General features: G+C 39.0%; 2 protein-coding genes and 1 non-coding gene across 3 annotated transcripts in view; 1 reads left to right on the top strand and 2 right to left on the bottom strand.

Moving 5' to 3' along the window:
• Nucleotides 1–668: 668 nt before the first annotated feature.
• ice1 (interactor of little elongation complex ELL subunit 1) lies at nucleotides 669–12,604 on the bottom strand. Its single transcript, XM_023964200.1, has 20 exons — nucleotides 12,373–12,604; nucleotides 12,208–12,266; nucleotides 10,718–10,829; nucleotides 10,550–10,626; nucleotides 10,415–10,452; nucleotides 10,239–10,321; nucleotides 10,080–10,156; nucleotides 9,866–9,903; nucleotides 9,659–9,741; nucleotides 9,543–9,579; nucleotides 9,371–9,427; nucleotides 9,203–9,280; nucleotides 8,742–9,082; nucleotides 6,572–8,416; nucleotides 5,998–6,160; nucleotides 3,619–3,779; nucleotides 3,225–3,415; nucleotides 2,994–3,094; nucleotides 2,770–2,868; nucleotides 669–1,348 (listed from the first exon to the last, which is right to left on the bottom strand). Exons 1-20 carry the CDS (start codon nucleotides 12,511–12,513, stop codon nucleotides 1,170–1,172), a joined length of 3,960 nt encoding a protein of 1,319 aa, XP_023819968.1. The 5' UTR covers nucleotides 12,514–12,604; the 3' UTR covers nucleotides 669–1,169.
• A 426-nt stretch (nucleotides 12,605–13,030) lies between these two features.
• trnae-cuc lies at nucleotides 13,031–13,102 on the top strand. Its single transcript has one exon. It is a non-coding gene; the product is annotated as a tRNA-Glu (tRNA).
• Nucleotides 13,103–18,375: 5,273 nt separating this feature from the next.
• Nucleotides 18,376–22,504, bottom strand: part of adamts16 (ADAM metallopeptidase with thrombospondin type 1 motif 16) — a 66,356-nt gene continuing 62,227 nt past the window's right edge. Inside the window, exons 21-24 of the mRNA XM_023964549.1 lie at nucleotides 22,359–22,415; nucleotides 22,045–22,254; nucleotides 19,520–19,667; nucleotides 18,376–19,421 (exon numbers count right to left, since the gene is read on the bottom strand). Coding sequence (XP_023820317.1) covers nucleotides 19,306–19,421; nucleotides 19,520–19,667; nucleotides 22,045–22,254; nucleotides 22,359–22,415 — 531 coding nt within the window. The 3' untranslated portion in view covers nucleotides 18,376–19,305. The remainder of the gene's footprint in view (nucleotides 19,422–19,519; nucleotides 19,668–22,044; nucleotides 22,255–22,358; nucleotides 22,416–22,504) is intronic.

Here is a 22,504-nt window from a genome sequence, read left to right as displayed (position 1 = left end):
TAAAGTGTTCTTATGTATGTGTTAAATAAATAAAAAATGTTCAAAACCTAGATGGTTTTTAATAAAAACAATTCTAGATTTCAATTGAAGTTTCCTACTCTAAAATGGGGGGTTTGCATTCTGACCATTTCTAGAATAAGCTTTTACTGAAGTCCTTAATTAAATTAAAAAAAATAAATAAAAAAAAAAAAAACAGGAAAAACAGTATTCCTACCTCTGTGCTAAAATTAAAAATCCAAAAGCCTCCCTGGTTGTTTTTAATAAAAGAAGTCATTCTGGATTTCAAATTAAGAGTACTTTGCTTTAAACTGGATTAAATGCAACAGAAAAATGACAGAGGTTAGCATTAAGACCATTTCTAGGACAGGCTTTTACTTTAGTCCTAAATTAAATTGAAGTATTTGTAAACTAATAACACTGGGTCATGTATGATCTCTAAAACCTGGATTTCTAATTTACTAAAAATCTATCTTGATTGCAGTCGTAAACAGCACCAATGTATTTATGTTAGATTTCAAATGTAGATTTCTCGATATTAAACTACATTGAATGCAAACATACTAAAAAGTTAAACGTGTACTTTAGTGTTTTAAAAACAATGACAAAAATAAAAATGTAACTAGACAGAAAGACAGATTATGTTGATACGAACAACACATTACCAATTATTGCATCTTGTTCCATTTAATTAAAAAATTTAAATAACCAAAACAAAAAAAAATTTACAAAACATTCACCATGGCAATTCTTGTCCATGAACTCCAACATCTGAAATATGTATTTACAGTAAACTTTAATCACACATTTACCTTTTCTACAATATTTTACACTTTTTCCTGAGTACATTATATTAAAAAAATACAAAAAAGAAAATAGGGATGGGGTGCAAAGGAAGTGCAAGTGCCATTTTATCAGGATTAAATAAGATTTTAGGAAACCAAAATAAATCTCTATTTACAATCAAGTTTACTGCTACAGTGAAGAGTTCACACTTTGGAGAATAAAAAAAGTGTCTTCATACGTTTAACAACTTTGTCTACTATAAAACGCTAGGAATAAGGCTTCTGACTTTCAACAAAACAAGACAAAAACTTTAGCCATTATTTCCTGAACAGTGAAAAATAAAACCTACAATTTGGGGACGTTAAAACAGTAGCAGACTTAGGTTTTCATTTCTTAACCTGCCTACAAATACAGGCTAACTGATTAATGCAACTCGTCACAGCGGGAGGCACGCTCTTTGTTTCCCCTCTCCACCCTGCCAGGGCATCCAGGGCTTGTTTGGGGTTGCAGGGAGACAATTCATAAACGCAGTAGATGGTTGCCAATTGGACTTCCCATGGAATACCTGCAGACAGAAGACAGTCTGATGTCAGTTCTTCATGTAAGAAAAAGAGGTTTTTCCAAGGTATGAGTGGAACCACAAACATTACAAAAATAATTGTGGTTTTAATGTAATACAATTATTTTTATAAATGTATTTTATTTAATATTCCAGTATCTAAACCTTCAATTAAGCATTAACAGAGTTCCTCCACATTTTTTTAAGTTAAATGTAAGACCTTTTAGGAAACCTTTAAGACATTGCGTTCAAAAATTTAAGACCAGTTTCTGAGAGGGAGTCATTAATTTGCTACGGAGGCGGAGCCAGCATTTTGACAGGGGCGGAGCATCTATTTGTGACAGAGGCGGAGACATCTATTTGATACAGGGCGGAGCCAGCATTTTGACAGGGGGGGAGCATCTTTTTTTGCCAGAGGTGGAGCAATCAATTTGTAATAGGGGCGGAGCCATCTATCTGTAATAGGGGCAGAGCCATCCATTTGCGATGGAGGCGGAGCTATCTCTCTGTGACAGGGGCGGGGCCATCTATCTGTAATAGGGGCAGAACCATCTATTTGTGATGGAGGCGGAGCTATCTTTGTGACAGGGGCGGGGCCATCTATCTGTAATAGGGGCAGAACCATCTATTTGTGATGGAGGCGGAGCTATCTTTGTGACAGGGGCGGGGCCATCTATCTGTAATAGGGGCAGAACCATCTATTTGTGATGGAGGCGGAGCTATCTTTGTGACAGGGGCGGGGCCATCTATCTGTAATAGGGGCAGAACCATCTATTTGCGATGGAGGCGGAGCTATCTCTCTGTGACAGGGGCGGGGCCATCTATCTGTAATAGGGGCAGAACCATCTATTTGTGATGGAGGCGGAGCTATCTTTGTGACAGGGGCGGGGCCATCTATCTGTAATAGGGGCAGAACCATCTATTTGTGATGGAGGCGGAGCTATCTTTGTGACAGGGGCGGGGCCATCTATCTGTAATAGGGGCAGAACCATCTCTTTGTGACGGGGCGGGGCAATCTATTTTTGACAGGGGAAGAACCAGCAATCTGTGACGTAGCAGAGGCTGTTTCTATGATATCCTGTTTACTTCTAACTTAATTTACTTCTTTTTGGTTAAGCTGTAGAGCTCTGAAGAAAACCATGCCAACCAGAACCCAGAAAAAGGATCATGTCTGTACCAAAAATTCATTTGATTTACAGTTTTTCATGCTTGTTTCCTGTCTGTCAGTGACTAAATGAAAAGTGTTTGAAAGAAACGAGCAGCAACCCTTTTTCAGTGCAGCTGTGGATCCAGAAGACCTGCAGACACTTTCAAAGGTTTATCAACTAAGCAGACAGTGTGACAACACTTTTGACAAATTGCAACTGTTGTGAATTAGCTGCAGTAAAATGACACCAGAGTTTTAGATTCAGTTTTAAATTTTATACCTTCTCTTTGTCCATGCTTTCCAAACTTGTTGATGACAGCGGCAACACTGCTCACACTGGAAACACAATTTTCCTTCAAGCCCAGCTGACCAAGGAGTCCTTTTTTAAGAAAAAAAAAAAAAAAAAGAAACAAAAAGGAAAAATAACTGACAAGCCTTTTTATGATTGAAATATTTATCAAATGTTTATGATAAAGATTTCAGGTAAAATAGAAGACAACTGACCAATGAGTCGAAGTAGACCAGCAACGGTCATATCAGAGACGGGCTCTTGTTGATCCCTTGGTTGTGACACCCACTGGTTGAGCAGCGGCCACAGCTCTTTACTGTCAAAATACATTGAAAAATAAATGAAAACTAGATCCATTTAAATATTTTACATGTTCAATTGCAACAAGCACAATTAACTTTTCAAGAAGAACAAAAATGTTCAAGTGTAAACAAAATACTTCATACCTCAATACATTTTCAAAGGTCCACTTCCACTTTTTGTGTGAGCATAAGAGTTGCAAAGCATAAACCTGCTCCCAGGTTTCAGCTCCCAAGACTTCTCCATAACGACTGTGCTTCACAAAAGACTGCTTTGACCCGGACTTCAGTTCAGACAATGATCTGGAGATCTGCTGCTCAATGTCCAAGGGAGGATTCTACATGGCAAAAGGACAGGTTTTAGATGCTGGTGCACTTCTTTATTTTAAGAAAACTCAAATAAGCATTAAAGCAAAAAACTGACATCAGCGAATCTGCAGCAATTCAGATAATGTCATGTCTTTCTAAGAGACCATGCTAGACACGATTAGTGTGGGCTACAAAGTAAATATGATGTGAGAAATGTAAACTCTAAAAGCACCTTCTCCCAGTCGAGGAACGCTGAGAGGCAGCTGAGAACCCCTTCTTGAGCTCGGAGTTTGGAGACGATGTGAATGGCCTGGCACAGACAGCTGGCGTGTGAAAGAACAGCGGGCCACGTTGTCACTATGAACAAAATCAGCTTGGCGGAATCTGGGAAATCTGCAAAAGAAAATAAGAGCAGAAGGAAGTTATGAGCATCTGTAGGCCCCCACTGATCCATGACAAACTGTGCCTACCAATTGCAAAACAATTAGGATCTTGATTTGTTGTTTGATGGTTTTCCTCTTCAGGGTTTCACTGCCTCATTATTGATGAGTGCGAAACCCTTTTGAGGAAGACTGCAGACCAAATAAACCAAAACGTAACAAAAGAATAACACAAAAGATAACACAGAGGAGAACCAAAACAGTAAACAGCAATGAAAACATATCAGTTTTAGAATATGAATTTAGAGACATGTTGTGAGTTTCATTTCAACGGTGTCCCTGTAGTCCTACAATTTGTTTTATCTTTTTTTTTTTACACTAGATGTATAAAACCAAACTTTTCATGACAATAAATTCAACAGAACCATACAAAAAAATCAAACTCTCACAGCTGTTATTTTAATGCTGTGCAGGATTGAACATGCTAGCAGACAAGAGCGATTAACCCTTGTGCTATCCTAGGCACTTTAACATTGGGAGTTGGGTCATCTAGACCAGTGGTTCTCAAACTTTCTTCAGTGATGTACCCCCTTAGAAATATATTTTTAGTCAAGTACCCCCTGACACGGGCAAAACATTTTTGGAAAAAAAAGAAGTACAGTGCTGTAAAGTCAGATTTATTCAAGCCAAACAACAGTGAACCTGACAAAAACATTCATATGGCAAACATTGCATGTACAAACAAAAAAGAAAAACAGAAGACGTTGACCACCAAAAGGTATAAAACCAGTCAAAACTCAAATGTGTAAAATGCTGCTAATAATAAATAAAATAAAAAATATATATGAATAAAAAAATCTGTTTCCTGCCTCACACACAGCCAAAACTCATTGTCAAGACAGAGGCACAGTTTTTAATGTATCCGCTGATTTTTTTGTCCAGCATAGTTTCGGCCAATACCACAGCGGCGGGGAGCAGTAGGTTTTCCGCTATGGTGAACGTTTTTTTGGCTTTAGCAACAAGCAAAGACACTGCATAAGAAGCCTCCAGGGCTTTGGCTGATGTACTGGAGACTTTTCGCATTGTGGCTTGGGATGACTTGAAATCAGAAAGTTTTCTCCTGAAGAACTCTGGTGCCTTACCAACGTGACATCCATGTTTTGTGGTGAGATACCACGGGAGGTGTGCCGGCTTCATGCTAGCGTTGGCTAACTTCTCCCCGCAAAAAAAACACAGTGCCTGGGGGGTCAGAGCTCGTGAACGTAATTCTCATTAAAGCATATTCTTCCATGTACTTTCTGGACTTCGTCGCCTCTTGTTTTTTTTTCTTTTTCACTTGTCCATCTGTACTGCATGGCTGCTGCGCTTTAACCACGTCTCCATAGTTACAGTGTTGCGGTAACGACAGGCCGTTGATGAGTGCGTGACGTTAGTGGGTCAAACTAACTTGGTGTGGGGGGGGGGACAGTTTTATTTCAAAGGATATTGAAACTAAATACTGAATATAAAATTCAGTGCATGAACACATTTATATTTCATCGAACTTTTTACAAAATAATTTTTCTCAAGATTTATTATTAGGATTAGCCTACTGATTTAGATAGATATTTTGAAAAGCTTCACGTACCCCCTGCAGTACCTCCACGTACCCCCAGGGGTACGCGTACCCCCATTTGAGAACCACTGATCTAGACCCACTAGACAGTGCTCTGAACCTTTTTTCTACAATGATTTGTGTTCTTCACTGGTGTCCATGGATTACATGAAATCTTTCCATCTTCATCCACCTTTGTCATGGTAGGGAGAACACGTCAATGTAAGGGTGGGGTCATCTGGACCCCATAAGACAGCACAAGGGTTCTCTGGCTTCATCCAAATGAAATAAATAAATAAATACAAAATTTAGTGACGGGTTTTTTAAAATTTTTTATTTGGTGGAAATACGTTTTTTTTTTTCAGTTTTAAGAAGACGATTATAAAAATGTGTGCACACAAGATTGAAGAAACATAATTTATCTTTTTAAGACTACGTCTAATGACTCACTTCCACCTTTGTGTGACTGACACATCTTTAATTAAGGTACCTTTTAAATTCAAGCCAAAAAGTCTAGTTTATTTTCACACCTACAGTATGTTCTAGATTTGTGGCTTTTTCAACGACTCAATTACTTTGAGAAAGCCCTTAAAATAGTTTGTTTCATGCGAGTTCAAAGTCGAAGACGCTGACTAACCCTGAAGGAGAACGCTGTAGGCCAGGATGCGAGCCTTCTCCCAGTCTCCCTTCTGTCTGCAGATTCCTGTGTAGACTCGGCAGAGCGCCTGCGTGTGGTTGGAGCTGAGGGCATCTCTTTCAGCCTTCAGCTTGTTCAGGATGGCCCGGGTCATGTCATCTGACTGCAAGTTCAATAGAAATAGGTGAGAACGACATAAATATGTGATCTGTAAAAATATAACGCCAAAAGCTAAAAGAACAAACCAAAAAATAGGAAATAATATCGGCACACGGTTTCCTCTTTCTGTTAAATTTTTTCTCAAGTTGGGGAGAAATTAAACATGTGCTCAATCAACACTAGCTTTTTAAAAGAATAACAAATTAAGTCTTTTTGACAGACTAAAACAGGAAGACTTCAATCTAATCCTGGAAATATTCATGTACAAGATAAATCGTTTAAAAGAATACTGAATCTATAGGATTTCACCACCTAAAAACGGTTGAAACGTGGAATATTAAGTCACAAATGATTTAGTTTGACTTTTTTTTTAGGGCTTTTGAATAATAAATAAGGAAAATAAAGTCAAACTCACCAAACTATGCTGGCAAATGTCAGAGATGACCTCCTTCTCTTCATCTCTCAGCACGGGCTTTTTAGGCACATTTCCTACATAAAGGTGACTCTGGACAACAGGCAGCACATCAAAGCACTGCTTCTCGATCTTCTGTAGAGCATTAGTGAGGAGATTCTCTTCAGAGGACTCTTTGGGTTTTGTGGACGGAGAAGTCGGTTGCTTCGGCTCCAGAATGTTTGGTGAGGTCGTTTCCCGTTCTCCGTTTGATGGTACCGGAGGCGTCTGCTTACATTCGGTGCTGGGAGAGCTGCTCTCAAGCTTCAGACGTTTACTGGCTGTAGGCAGAGACCGAGAAGACAAATGGACGGCCGGCTTTTTGTCTCCCCTTGTGTCCGTCTTTGTGAAAGCGGTGGAAGCAGAGCTGTTGAAGCCAGATGACTGGCTGTCAGAGGAGGAAGGTAATGATCTGTTTTCGGAAGGGCAAAGGTTGACGTTCCCTTTGAGGATACTCAGAGTACGGCCACGGGCTGACAGATCCGGATACATGGTGTCCAGAATCCTCATGGAGCTCTCCTGAGAGGAATTCGTAGAGGACGATGAAGAGGAATTGACGGATGCTGAGGGAAAGCGACCAGGAACCGGCACAGCGTGTTTGGGAGTTGCGGAGCCGAACTGTAGCGGCGAGGAAGGGACTCCGTTTGAAGGGATTGGACTGTTCAACTGCTTGGGATTGGGAGTTAAGTGGGTCTGGACAGGAGTGTGAGGAGATGCCAGCTCATCTCTGGGGGATGGAAATGAAAGCTTTCCAATGGCATGCCTCGGGCTGATTGACCTGCCTTGCTTTGGAGGCGTTTTCAGGGGGGTCAAGACAGGAGGAAGAGGAGGACCCATTTCAATGAAAAGATGGCCGATGGATTCTGGGGATTGGGGCGCAGATGGACTCGACTCGGAGCATACTCTTTGTCGCTTCTTGGCGTCGCTCTTCTTGATGAATGAGTTCTTCCTTGCTGCATCGGCAGTGTCTTGAGGAAGCTCTTGAACATCAGCCTCTTTGACGATGTCCTTTGAGTCCATAAACGAAACAGGACTCCCTTTATCAGCAGAAATGCCTCTGGAGTTATTAGGACTATCGGATTTGACCAAACATGCCTGAGGCTCCAATATCTGCGGCTTTAAATTTGCCAGAAGGGATGAAGGACTCGACTGTCCACAAACAGAAAGTGTATTCTCCTGTAAAGATTTACAACTAACGGTTGTTTCCTCAAAGGATTCAGAAATTGAAGGTGACTCTTCATAGTGGTGGTCAGGAGGGAAGTTGTCTTTCTCCTGCAATGCTGGACACGTCTCCGTTGATACACGATCGTCCGTTTTGGTGTCGACGGTTGAAGAGGCTACTTTGTCTGCAGAAAAGCTCTCTTCTGGATCCATCTCCAGGCTTTTCTCATAGTTCTTATTTACCATGTCACTGTTGGTTAAGTGAGTATTTGCATGTGGTTCTACTGATAAACCTCCAACCTCCACAGAACCATCTGATGTGGCAGAAGATGACACCTGCAACGGTGGAGCAACGTCCTCCTCCTCAACGTCTTCGGAAAGAGTTGGATTCTCTTTTTCCGGTTGATGGTTTGACTCAGCAACGCCGCTCTGTTCCGCTTCTTTTTTATCCTCAATGTTTCGGCGTTCCTGGGTCGTGGTTTCCATGGGGTCCACACCGTCCTCCTGAACGGCAGAATGGTTTGGATTGATGTGGGTTTTCGGGGATGATGCGACATTTAGCGGCTCGTGTTTCTGGAGATTTGTGTCCTCTGAGACATCCGGGGGAGTTTCTTTAGCCGTGTCGTCTGTTTCCATGGATTCCATGTCCTTGTTTTGAAAGACGGAGGAGGAAAATACGGTAAAGCCAGCAAAAATGTCACAGCAGCCAAACTTTAGCTAGACGTGAATACTGCAACGTCACGTCTGTAATTCAAATGAACATCTTTTAAGATTAAAACAAAAAAAGAATTTTAAATCAATAAGTTGCTCATGGGAGAAAATAAATAGAAAATAAATAAGTAATTGTAACGTTTTGCCATCTTTTCTAGATTTACAGTTTTCCAGCCAGGCTTTACAAATAAAAAATACAGAAACTCTAAAGATTTGTTTTCAAACTAAAGCAACAATTATATCAAATAAGACTAATTCTTACCAAGATGAGTAGAGGAGATATGACAGGAGGCAGTGGTTTAAACATCTCTGTTATTTCTTTCACGGTCATTTCAAAGCTCTCTTTGACCTTAAGTTTCTTGGAAGATTTCTTTGTGACTGTGTTGGTCTTCGTTCTCTTCCGGCCACATAAGCTCCAAAGAGAATCTTGGAGCTTGTCATGGTTCTGTTCTTGAGAAAGTGGTTTAGACGGGGAGACGGCAGCGTTTGTCCGGACTTGGTGGCTGCGGGACTCAATGGTCTTTTGAGGAGAACGCAACGATGTTGCAGCTGACAAAAGTGGGTTTTGTGGGGAGGGAAGAGGAACTCGATTGCAACTGGACTCTGCAAATATAGATAGAAAACAGCGAACTGTAAAAGACAAAACCAAACGCAAAAAGAAAAACACTTTTTTTTTTAAGTCTTATAATAATAAAACAAAACTAAGATTTTAGAATGCCTCACCTGGAAAGCAAAACGGACCTGCGGGATCTTTCGGCTCCACACACGTCCATATGTCATGCAGCAGCATTCGAAGCTTTTCTGCAAAAGTACACACACAAAAATAATAATAAGAGTAAGTGTGTGTGTACTTGGCACATAAACAAAGATGAACTGGAACAAATTGCATACCTTTGTCAACCTTCGGCTCCCTGTGTGCATTTGTTTGAGTCCATGTGCTTCTGTAGTCTAGTAAGAAATAAATGTATTTTTTTCAGTGTCCTTAGAATTTTAAATAATGCAAACTTGGCCATAAAACAGCACATCAGAGCAAAAATAGAACACATATTTATAGCAACATTACCTTTACACCGTTCTCTTTCCAGTTTTCTCAGTCTCCTCTACAAAAGAATTAGAAGGAAAAAAAGTGAAAGTCAGCTAAACTAACATTTTTCTCTCTGGATTTTCAATCAGCCCTACCTGAAGGTCATCAATGTCTCTTTCCAGGGAGGCCTTTTCTCTGGTCAGTTTGGAAATTTGAAGAGTCTGACTACAGCTTAAGTCTGAAACAAGAACAAAAATACACACATATAGTTCAGTAATAAAGCGAGAAGTGTTACACAATCAAAGATTTAAATATGAGATGTGAACCTTAGAATTTGTTTGAATCAAATTTTTAGAACCGACCTTCAAGAAGTTGAACTTTACTTTCAAGACTGTCCTTCCTGTTGGAAAGAAAACAAAAACACTATTGGTAGATACAAACCTTTACAATCTAAGTGTTCAAAACTAATAGTAGACGATTGCAATTGGTGCAAAACATTAAAAAAAAAAGAAATCAAATGGGTATCAGGTCACAAAAGGCATCATGAATAAATCCAGATATCCTGCGATGTCTTACAAGCTCTTCATGCTAGCATTCTCCTCCAGTAATTTTTCTGCTTCGTCTGCCTTTGCCTGGTATTCCTCCAAGGATGCCTGTGTTGGTAAAAATGAAAAGAATACATAAGAACTGTGATTACGTTACTTCAAAATTGGAGTCTTCAAATCCCCGCTTTACCCGAGTTTGACGCAAATCATTTTCGACAGCTGCCTTCTCCGTCACCAGTAATGCATTTTTATTCACTTGAGCCTCACTCCACTCTGAAAAGTCAGTTAGCATATTTAAAATAGACGGTATAAATGTATATAGATGCATTTTATAGATATACATGATTTTATTTGAATTCAACTTACCTTTTAAATGCTTCACCTGTTCTTCTAGTTCCTTAATGCTTAGAAATATAACAAATATTAATATTCAGCTTTCCCAAAATGATAATACATATATTGAGGGCAAAATCTTGTTCATAAAAAGGGGCCACTACTTACTTAGTTAATGCTTTACTGTTTTCCTGGTTTAACTTTTCCATGTTCTCAGACAGATGTTCATATGAAATTAGGGCAACCTGTAAATATACAAAATATATATTTATATATATTTACAGACATCGTCATTCCAGTAGCCTATAAGTTAAATATTAATGAGTATATACTCACTCTCTTTTCTTCCAGCTCTGTCTGCAGAGATTTATAATCTACCATCCTCTGCTCCGAAGTAACCAATTTAAGCTGGAGCTCTTCTAGCTCTTGTTGAAGCCTTATGGTGTCACTGCAAAAGTTTCAATGATTTTATTTTCATTTATTGGTGGATGTTAGTTGTTGAAAGTCTTCTTTAAATATTCAACTACAGGTACACAACATATATGCTAATGTCCATAGGAAGTCTTTTACATGGCATCAAACCAAATTTTAGGTATATGACTGGCAGGTTAAAACAAAAAACTGTAAATATTTAAAGACAGACTCTAATAAAAATTTAATTTGTGGTGCTTTTAGCATATTCTTGTTGCACCTTCTTATGATGAAGGATCCATATAAAACGAATTTAAGATTAAAACTGCACTTCTTAGTGTTTATTTATTCAAATCAGGCCCAAAATGGATCCGTTAAGAAAAGAATTGCTGTTTGATAAATCTTATTTTTGGCTGCAGCAAATAGAATGGGCGGGCCAAAGGCTTCCTGCTCCTCTCCAATCTGACGCATCCACTTGTAGTCACAGAGATGCATTAAGGCCCTTTCTTTTCCTTATCTGAGCTGGTATCTGGCTCCAAACTGTACGACTGAAAAGTTCAGATAGCGCTCACTTTTGTTACAGCACTAAAGTTAGCTTAGGGGTGTAAGGGACAGTAAACTAGTAGGAGACAGTGTAAACAAAGGGTTGATGGGAAATTAGTGGAGGCTTGCTTCCGCGCCTGCAGTCCCCCCACAACTCAGAGGCCAATTTCTGATTTACTACTGCCGCACAAACTTTGTCCTAGCAAACGACTAGGCCTGCACAATACCGCAAATTTATCGTTATCGCGACATCAAGCTGTGCAATATGCATACCGCAAAAGACGCCAAAAATCGCAATAAATGGTTATGACAAATGTGCTAAAACAAACTCATGGCAGCTTGAAATATTGAACAAATGAAATAAATCCCTTCATGCATTTAACCAATCAGAAGGTCCTGTTTACGTTGTTGATCAATCAGATGAGCCCTTTTATGTTTGATGTTTGCCTCCTACGTCGACAAGGGTCATTTGGAGTATATTTTTTAAACTGTTGTAGTGAAATGAAAATGACGTTTTTGGTTGTTTTGTTATTTGTTTATATACCGCAAATTATATCGTTATCGCAATATTAATCACCAATATCGCGAGTTTTCCTCATATCGTGCAGCCCTGAAAACGACACAGACTAGAGTGGGACTTTAAATGTTTAATGTATTTATTTTATAAAGGCATAACTTATACAAGCACCAGATGTATTGGGAATATTCATTGATGCACGACATACCAGAATGCAATCCGTCTCTGCTGATAAAATTTCTCCATAATGTAAAATTTACATGCTAGTATTGAAAGTAGCAAAAACCATCATCTTTATTTATTTTTTTACTTAATACACCTAAAACAGTAATTCGTGGTACAACTTGAAACTTACTCCGAAACTGCTATCTTCTGTTTCAGTGCCAAAAATGACGATACATATTCTGTCAGACTCTGGTAAAAGAGATGGGGGGGAAAAATAACATAAACATTGAGAAAACTGTAAATTACTGGACATTTCAATTACTTTCCAACATTGTTGATCGTGTCTGAGTCTGACCTGATGCAAAGCAGAGCAGTTTCCACAGTTTCCAAAGGTTGCCTCCGCGGCAGTTTCTGCCGTTTTGGTCTGAGTGTCTCCTGGCATCATAGCAACACAGGAATTCTCACCGAAACACAAACAGTCTTGTTTATACAACATGTGAAGTAAGGTCTGTGTCTTCGTACAAATATTTCCGACAGGTTCAAAACAACTTCACATCTTCGTGTGCCCCACGTTGATTGAGGACCCAAGTCAGGTCCTTCCAAGTGTAGTCCTAAAAAATGCCAAACTTTTAAAAAGGGTATTTATTTTTTTAGTAGCAGTTTTACTGTGTAGAACAACTACATGATTTAACAATGTACTTAATGAAAAATAATTTATATTAATAGGAATGTTTAAACGACTTCTCTAATTGACAATGTAAGATTATTTTTCAGGCGTTGTGTGGCCTTACCATTGGGTTGGCGCCGTTGTGTTAGCGCATCCATACGCATGCGAACAGTCTGCGATTTTTAACGTTGAAATATATAGCAGTGATTATATGTTCTATGTTCCAAAGATTTTTCCACAGGATTCTGCGAAGTACTTAGTAGCTGATAGCTCCTAAATTTAGCTCCATCAAACCAACCAAATATGTATTCGTTTTTAATGTGTACGTTGATGTTGCACACCACAGTCCCTGGTGGTCTAGTGGTTAGGATTCGGCGCTCTCACCGCCGCGGCCCGGGTTCGATTCCCGGTCAGGGAACTCCCTTTTGTTTTGCTTTTGACACAAGTTTTGAAATGAGAAATGGCTTGCTTAAGGCTCAGGGTTACGTTTAGGGCTTTAACTTAACACAAAAAGTCGTATTACACAAAACTATTAAAGAACTATAGAACTATATTGAGAATTATAAAATCAAGGTAAAACTGTACTGTTCTGGAGGTACCACATGGTTTTCCACATTAAAATCATAGAAAAAGTTATATTTGTCATCGTAATATTGCGTTTTATTTTCCTATTTTTTTACTAGACAGTAGAGAGAGGAAGATGCAAATAGGGGACGTGTAGAAGAAAGGAGAAGGGGGTAAATTGCTTGGAGGACGGTTAAAAAAAATACACATGGGAGGGCTTGGATTAAAACTCAAAAGAGACAACAGGTTGTTCAAGGTTTATCATTATTTCACATATTACTACGCAAAGAGCGGTGCCTGTCCACAGACACAATCGAATACTGGCTGAACATCCTGTGGATCATATTTTTTTACAGATGCAGATGTCTGCAATAAACCATGTGTAGGTACATTACACAGCTTTTTTTGTTTGTAAATGCCTTCAAATTAGGTTTTCTGGTCTCTTGACAGCAGGTTTTATTGACAGGTCCATTGACTGTATGAGAGCTGGACTGACCCCGGACAAACCCCTCGCGTTCCAAATTGGAAGTACCCGCTGGCTCCATGAAGTCAAAATTCTGTAGACTTCTTTTGAGGAAAAAAACACCTTTTACTCAGTCATTATATTTGTCAGAATAACCATTCTTGCTTATTTGGTCAATGGTTGGGAATGGGACATATTTCATTTTGTGTCCAGTGTGATTAGTGTGCATTGTCAGTAGAGGGTGGTGTTGTGCTGATGGGAGTTTCTCAGTTCCCATTCTCATGTTTTCTGTCCCTCAATCATTTCACCCACCTCTCCACCCATTATTTTCAGCACATCCCCTGGCTCACACAGAACCATTACAGTAACTCAATGATAAAATAGTAATATGTTTATTTTCATAAACATTCAGATACATATCCAAGTATGGTAATAGTTTTTAATATTCCTGTGCAAACAAAGTGGAGCAAATCTGTTTTCCTCCTTCTTCTCCTGGACATTCGAAATAATCACTTGTTGCCTATTAAAACTAAGATACTGTGTTGGAAAAGTTACTCATCAGATGTATTGGAATACTGTCTGTAGGGCTGAGTACAAACTAATAACAGTCTGTATTGATACAAGCCTGCAGCATAACACAACTCAATCCTACCAATTCTATCTTGTCTGCAGTTTCATAATCTATTCACACAATGGAAGTTTTTGTGGGTTAGTTTCACTACTAGAAAGTTATATTTGATACAGTGTTTCATCGAATTCCAATTCTTTAATAGTCATTTTGACCTTATTTTATCGTCATTTAAAAGGAGTTTACAATTTCTTGTCTGTAACTCCAAGCGCTTCTCAGCAGTTCTTTGTTCTCTGGCATCAGGTTTTGATCCCCAAATCCATATGGAGAGTTTATCAGAATTTCTGCAGGTTTATCTCTATGCAAAGATAATAAGAGTCTTTTGTGGCCTCGAGGCTAAGGGATCAGCTCTCTTCAAACAGTTGTTGATAGAAGTAGCCATGCTTCTTTTAAGTGGAAAGGTGAGCCCCCTCCGGGGTTCCTGTCTCTCACACAGATAAGTTGTACCTGACATGTCTAAGTTAATGTTTTGAACATTGTCAGATTTGCTCCTGTTAGCTTTAGTTATCTATAGTCTGATGACTATCTTTGTATAAACAAAGACTCTTAGTCCTATATCTTCTTTGTCATTCTCATTGTTGTTGCAAACTTGACTAAACGTACGTTTGTGTTAATTTGAAAGTGCTGCAGGTTTGCAGAGATGTTGCCAGCATAGGTTTTGTATTCGACATCCCAGCTCAAGCTTTTCCAACAGTGTTTGAATGTTCTTACAGTGCCTGCCATTCCTTATCTGGATGAATTCTGCGATCCTGCTACAGAACTAAACATGTAATTGGAGATAATTGCTGAGTTTAAGTTTGAATTTGGTAAAGTGTGAGCATTCTGGACTGCTTGTGTGTGGCCCTGTGATGAACCTGTGAACCCAATTTCCTAATGACAGCTGGAATAGTCCCACCCATGTGGAGAACATGCATGGAAAACCCTGAAGAAGTATGTTCTTGGAAAAAAAGAAATAAATTGCAACTTGACCTACATTTGGCAAGAACTTTCTCCAAATGCCCCTTTTTTTTAACATGGAAAGGATAATTCACCAATTTAGCAAACTGAAGGTTTTTTGTTTTGTTTTTTGCTAACTGCACACACAGACACACAAACTAACTTAAAGTCCCACTTCAAACATCTTCTTTTCTATTTTCAAAGCCTCCCCAGCCATGATGATGTAGTTTTTAGCCAAAATTAAACAACCTGTGTCGTTTTCTTGGAGACTTTTTGCAGAGTGGCAAGAGTTCATCAGAAACTTACCTCTGAGTTGTAGGCGGGACTGTTGGAGCTGAGTAAGCCCGCCCCTACTTCCCATCATCGATCTGTTTACATGTTCTCTTGCCAGCTAACAGCCCCTCGCAACCCCAACCTAACATTACCTGTGCAACAAAAAGGGCAAGCAATATTGGAGCTATCCAGCTGTTTTGACCCAGATGCTAGCTCAGACTAGGGTTGTCAGTTTAAAATACTGACAAGTCGATATTTACATAATTATTTATGAGCATCTTTCAGCGTTTGACTCTTGTTTTCCAATTAAACCCCCTCTTTGAGCATCTCTACACCACTCCATAAGAACAAGATCCCACGAGAATCAGCTTGTGTTAAATGCTAAATGTTCAGTCAGCCTCTGAGTTTTTGTTGTTCTGAGATATATACTTACTAAGTTTTGCTGGGGATGGGTACTGAACCCAAACTCTGTGACACGTTGCCACCAATACCACACAAAAACGTGGATTGTGGTGATTTGTAGTGGGCTCCAGATGAGAAAGAGTGACACTTGAGATGTATCACAATACATATCATATCGATATGCATCGTATCTCCAGACTCTTGCCAAGACACAACCCTACCTGAGACAAGGAAAACAAAGACGTACAGGTACATGGATCTAGTCGTCTACAGGTTGATGCATCATGGAGCGGACTCAGCAGAGCAAGAGGCTTGTGACTTCCAGTTGTAGGTTCTATATCACAACTACAAGCTTTTATCAATAAAATGTTTTTCGTCTGCTCTTTAATCACGACAATTTGACAGAAGAAATACTCAGAAATGCAGTTTTAAGCTTAATTTTCTCAATATGTGTCTTCCATCACCAGATAAATGCCATAAGAACAAGTTAAAAACACCAAAAACAGAGAACATGCAAATTTCATAAAAAAGACTCATATTGTAGTCCGACCAGGGCCACTGTGAGGCGACAGTGCAAACTATCACACCTCCTGTGAGGAAAATAGGGCTATTTTTCTGACGTCTATTTAATATTTTATTTGATTCTTGACAGAAGGACAACATATTGCCCAGCTACCAAACATGCACTATTTTACATAGAAACTATGCTTGATGACAAGTCCTTGAAAGCGCAGATTGCTCAAATTTAGAGTTAAAATAGAACATTTGCAATTGTATTTAAAACCAGATGCACTGATGTTGGACTCTTTAGTATCTTAAAGATCAAACTGCAAATGCTTTATTTAAGACTGCCATTTTTTTAATGTTGATGGAGTATGAGTGTAATTGAGAAATGTGTGTTATTGTTGTGCTGCTGCCTCTTCGCCAGGACGCTCTAGCAAAAGAGATATTTTTTATCCTGGTTAGATAAAGGTTAAATAAATAAATACCAGTAAATACAAATAAGAGATTGTTTTAACAGTTGCTATTATTACTTAAATAAACATGTCAGTACTTTTAAGTGACTTCTTTTCTTTTTAGTCAGTTTGCTTTAGACAGACTTCACCTTCTTTTTCTCCACTTTCTATCATGCTACCACAGCATCTTTGTTTTTGACTTTTCTTTCAGTGTCGCATTGGTTCTTTGCATTGTGACAATTTCACAATAATTTTAATACTTAATTTTACGTGCTGCTATACTTTTCTGCTGATCCAGCTTTTCATTTTCTTTTAATGCCTGCTGACTTGACAGTGGTGACTTTTTTAACTCTTGTACTATCCTAGGCACTTTGACATTGGGAGTTGGGTCATCTAGACCCACTAAACAGTGCTCTGAACCTTTTTTCTTCAATGATTTGTGATCTTCACTGGTGTCCATGGATTACATGAAATCTTTCCACCTTTATCCAACTTTGTCATGGTAGGAATAACACGTCAATGTAAGGGTGGTGTCATGGTACCCCCAGCCGGCTCCTCCTCCTCGTCAGGTCCACCTGCAGACACCAGCTGTGCCTCCTCATCCTCATCAGCGGCTGGACTCATAAGGAGAACCAGGACCTGTACTCGACGCTAGTTCGTTGTACTCCACGGTGCTTCCTCTGGCCTAGTTTACTATTTTTGTTCTTGCCTTGTTACCTCGTCTAATTGTGCCTTGTCTCCTCACTACCCAGGATCCCGACCTCATCTTGTGCGCTCTGGATTGCCGACTCACCTACTCTCTGGTTCCGTCCTGCCGCTTCTCTGGACTTCCACTGGATCACTGTGTTCGCCGTCAAGACCCTCCAACCATCCTCGCCACATCCCCATCTGGAACTCTATTATATACATTAAATCTATTTCCTATTCACCCTCCTTGCTAGCAGAGTATCATTCCGGGTTACAGCATCTGGGTCTGCCTAGTCCACTACTCATGACAGGTGGGGTCAACTAAGATAGCACAAGGGTTAAACTAAACTTTCTTTTTATTCCACTGGCTATTTTCTTAACTCCCTAATAACCATTACCCATAACTGATTTATAATTAATGCTAATCTTAATTCATATTTTAGACATATTAGCACATTACCATTAGAACTTCATATTAACTTCAGGTTCAATGCATGTCAGTAATTACACAAGCAAAGGCCTTGACATGTTTACAAGTACATGCATTCACACACACAAAAGATTTTAGGTCATATTTTAAGCAAACATTTAAAGCCACTTTATGTTACACAACTGAAAAATAGAGTTCAACAAATGCAAACTTCAATGATAAAATCATTAATGATTATTGCTAGACTTTAATATGTTGAAAGAATATTCTTAATTCAAGGCATTGCCATGGCAACCTTTTTTTTTAAATGTGTTGTCCATAGAAACATAACTGATGAGAAGAATTTTCTTTGTTGAATTGACATTTTATTTCACCAAAAAACATACAAGTAATAACTATCATCTATCAGTGCTTTTAAACCAAGAGCAAAATGCTAATAGAAAAGACAATTCTGTACCACATGGCTGCATACTATACAGGGTCTTCTTGCACATAATTGCATGACAGAATGAAATCAGGAATTTTAGAAACAACACGTTGCAAAAGCAAGATAGAACATAACAAAAAAAACAAAGGGTTTTAATTTTTTTCTAGCATGTGAATAATTAAATGCAATTGTAAGAAAATGATACACATGTACTGCTTCTCAATACAGACACCCTGTTACACTGTATTATAAAGCTAATAAATAAAACACACAATAACATGTACAAAGGATACACAGTTCAGTAATACTTTCCTAAGTGTTGAGGATATTGCAACGAATCTGTGAAGTCAAAGTGACACAGTTGTAGCACCACTGAGCTAAATGTTAACAGATTTTTCGCATTTCAAAGGGTCGATGTAGTACAGCTCTTCAGGATTTTAAAGCTGATCAGATTGGATTTTTGAACACTAAAATTAAACCCAGTAGTATTGCTTAAGGTCTTTGAAAAGTCCCTTTTTAAAAAAATAGTACTTTTGGTTGTCAGAAGATTTAGGATGCGTGATCATATCAGGTGTGTCACATTTGTTGTATTATAGAGCTGGTTCCTTCGGACATTTTTTGTCTGAGTTCTTCTTCATTGAGAGCTCTCATTTTCCCAGTGCTATTCATCAAAAACCAAGCACAATAGTAAAAAGTAAGGACTCCAAATGCTCTTTTGCTTTCACCAAAATCTGTGTTGGCCTCCTGTTTGAACAGAAAAAAACTCCCAGCCTCTTTTCAAGTAATGAACATCTAAGAAGGTTTTTTGATGAACGGACTGGTTCAGTCTGCAACTGACTGAGTTGCTTTATCAGATTACAGATTTGAATTGGAACAGGACTGGCAACACTGTTTCCCATAGAACTTGTGGTTGCAAACACCATGCTGGGGAACCAGGTAACACCAGTTGAAGTAATCCCTGCACAGAAGATCTGGGGGAGGAGTAAAAAGGGGGAAAACGTAAATCACTTGTGAAGTGATGAGGAATGAGCTTAGCAGACAAACATGGACTGTGTAAGAGCTTACAGACCTTTCTTCTCTGGTTGTGGGCAGAAGTTGGTGTTGCATGCCTGGGACATTGGAGGTTTAAGATGAGGGGCGCAGCCAGATGACAGCTTCCCCTGGACCTGACAGTAGACGGTCCTGGACTGCACTCCTCCTCCACATGTCACTGTACACTAAAAAAAAAGACAACAAAGCCTACACTGCAGCACAGTCCATATCAAGGTTTGTTCATTACAGGAACATCACTGGGAGACGCTTTCACAAAAATGTGCTCAAAGGTCAACACAGGTTAGATGGACCACAGAGTGACGCCATCAGTTAGTCTACATTGTCTCTGTCGCTTCTCTGTCGAGTCTCCGCTGCACGTAGTTCATCTAAAACTGGCGGTCAGACCCCATGCCCTCCCATTCCTATCTGAGTCATTGTAAAATGTTTTTTGTTTTTTTGTCATAAATGATGTTTTTCTCCTTCCAAAGTTAAACTTTTGTCATCCATGGTGAAAATGGACCCCTGTGTTATCTGTGGTGTTACCGTGTGTTATTGCATGGGCAAGTCACCTTAAATGTCAAATAAAAGTTTACAAATTTCAAAGTATAACAGAGGTTTTTATTTCGAAACCTTGAAAAACATTTTCTCCAGCTTGTTGCCACAAAACGGACATATCATTGGACTGGAAATAGAACTGTGTAAAGTTTGTTTTGCGTCGCGTTGCAGAGGGACACGTGTCAGATGCAGACATGCTGATGTAAACATTCTGATGCTTAGTGAAAAATCTCTTTTTGGGTGTCAACGCAACATAAAATGCACGGCAGATGGACCAATGTAAATGAGCCTTAACACAAATGAGCCCTTAAAGTACGTTCCCACTAGATGGGATTCGCTCATCAGGGGCCTCCAGTTTCAATGTTAAGTCAGGATACAGATGCAATAAGAGGTTTTGAGCATCAGGCGGGGTGTGATGTTTCGAGAGTTCAAGTATCTTAACTTTGGCAAAGATTTATCTATTTTATCAATCAAGACTTTTAAAACTGTATGACCTTGTGGATTTTTACACTGCGCAACTTTTATACAGAGCCAGTGGGAAATCGTTACCATTCAATATTCAAAAACAGTTCTTAGAAAATGAAGGAGGCTACAGACTGAGGGGATGTAGGAACTTCAAGATCAAACTGATAAGAACCACAAAGAAAGGTTTCTGTGTGTCGGTGTGTGGCACTAAACTTTGGAACGGTTTAAGTAATGAGCTCAAAAAATGTTAAAATATTCAAATATTCAAGAAAATGTATAAAGAAACTCTTATTACAGGATATGAAGAAAAGAGGATTTAAGGATCAACAGGTGTTTGAATAATTCCAAATCCATGTGTGAACTTGAGTGTGGTGAAATAATCAAAGCTCTTTTAATTACAACCAATGAGAGTTACATTGTAATGTGCAATAATGATTACTGAAATGTTTGAATTACAATCAATAAGCTATTGATTTTATTTACTTGATCTGCAATGTGTAGCAATAATTACTAGTTTGATGTTATCATGTGTTCTAATGATAATCAATTATTATTACATATCGGTATCGTTACTGTTTACTGAAATCATGAATGAATGTTTTCTGAAGATCATCAATCATTTCTAGGCACTGGATTTTGTTACTTGAAGAGAATCTATCTGATCAGAACCGGATTTAAAAACACTGTTAAACTATCAAATGAATGAACTCAGTAGGGGTGGGATTATATAAGCTTGCTTCTTCCCACTCCTTTTCAAGCAATAAATCAAACTCTACTTATACCTCAGTTAATTATCACTGTTTTTAATTAAGCATATATGATTTAAGTGACATTTTTGTTTTGTTTTCTGTCTTTTTAATCTATGCATTTCATCATTTCTGTAATGAGTTTGATAAATATGTGTAAATTCTTTATTGCTTTGACTACATTGCTTGAAATAAATCAATAAAATCAAAATCAAATCAAAATCAAATTTGCGTTGTGTTAACCAAACAGGAACTTAGCTTTGCCCCAAGATGTGTTGATGATGTAATCAGTGGGTGGAGTCCAAAACCAATATGGAGGAGAAGCTGATTGTTTGTTGATTGCAATATTTTTCTTATTTGCATTGAGTCAATAATAATAAAAAGTTCCTCTAATTTTGTTCTTATGTTTTCCCCTCCTTTGACTGTTGCAGGACAGCAAGTTGTCAAACGGAGTCACGGAAAATCTACTGCTGAAAGCGGCATTCATTCATTCATTCATTCCCGCAGTAGATGGGAGATTCTCTGAATGATGTGCTTTTGTGGAGCTCTCCAAAATCAATAAACCTGATCTCTCAACATCATCCAGGTCTTCCATGCATTGAGCAGAATTGACTGTAGCTCTTCCCACATGCAAAACAAGCGTCAAGTTTCTGAACACATTTTTAGACACATTATTGTGCAATAAAAGAGAGGTGGCGGAAATTCTGTTCAGTGCGAACGCAACAGACCAGTGTCCAAAGATGGTTTCGTTTATTGGTGTGTCAAGCGTCTCCTAGTTAATCCTACTAGAACTTACATGAGACCAAGGAGAGGATTGCCACTCTGGTGGAGAATGAGGAAGGGGCTGTGGTGGATAGGTGCGTAGGGGGGTCACCCACTGATGGACAGCGGGGGTTGTGTGGGAACGACACTCAGCCACGATGCACGGCCTTTGGAGATCAACCGTGGGCTTGGGAACATGGTGGCACTTCTTGGCAGGAAGTTCTCTATATTTCCCTGCAGTATCCTACAGCAGAAAAGCATGATGTTATAGTGTCAGCCGCACCCATGGAATTCAGCCCAAACACAAGCTTTTTGATTTGAGGAAACTCAGCACATCCCAATACACACCTTCTCTGCACATTTGATGAAGCGTGCCTGATAGCCTTGGCCACACTTTGCTGAACACTGAACATTGAGATCAGAAGATACAAACGATTCAGCTCATAATGATTGGTACAACAGCTATTCCTTGATTAGGTTTATTTTATACCCTC

This window comes from Oryzias latipes, chromosome 16, assembly GCF_002234675.1.
Source record: "Oryzias latipes chromosome 16, ASM223467v1".
In the NCBI taxonomy this organism is placed as follows: domain Eukaryota; kingdom Metazoa; phylum Chordata; class Actinopteri; order Beloniformes; family Adrianichthyidae; genus Oryzias; species Oryzias latipes.
This window is presented reverse-complemented; position numbering and strand designations above follow the sequence as displayed.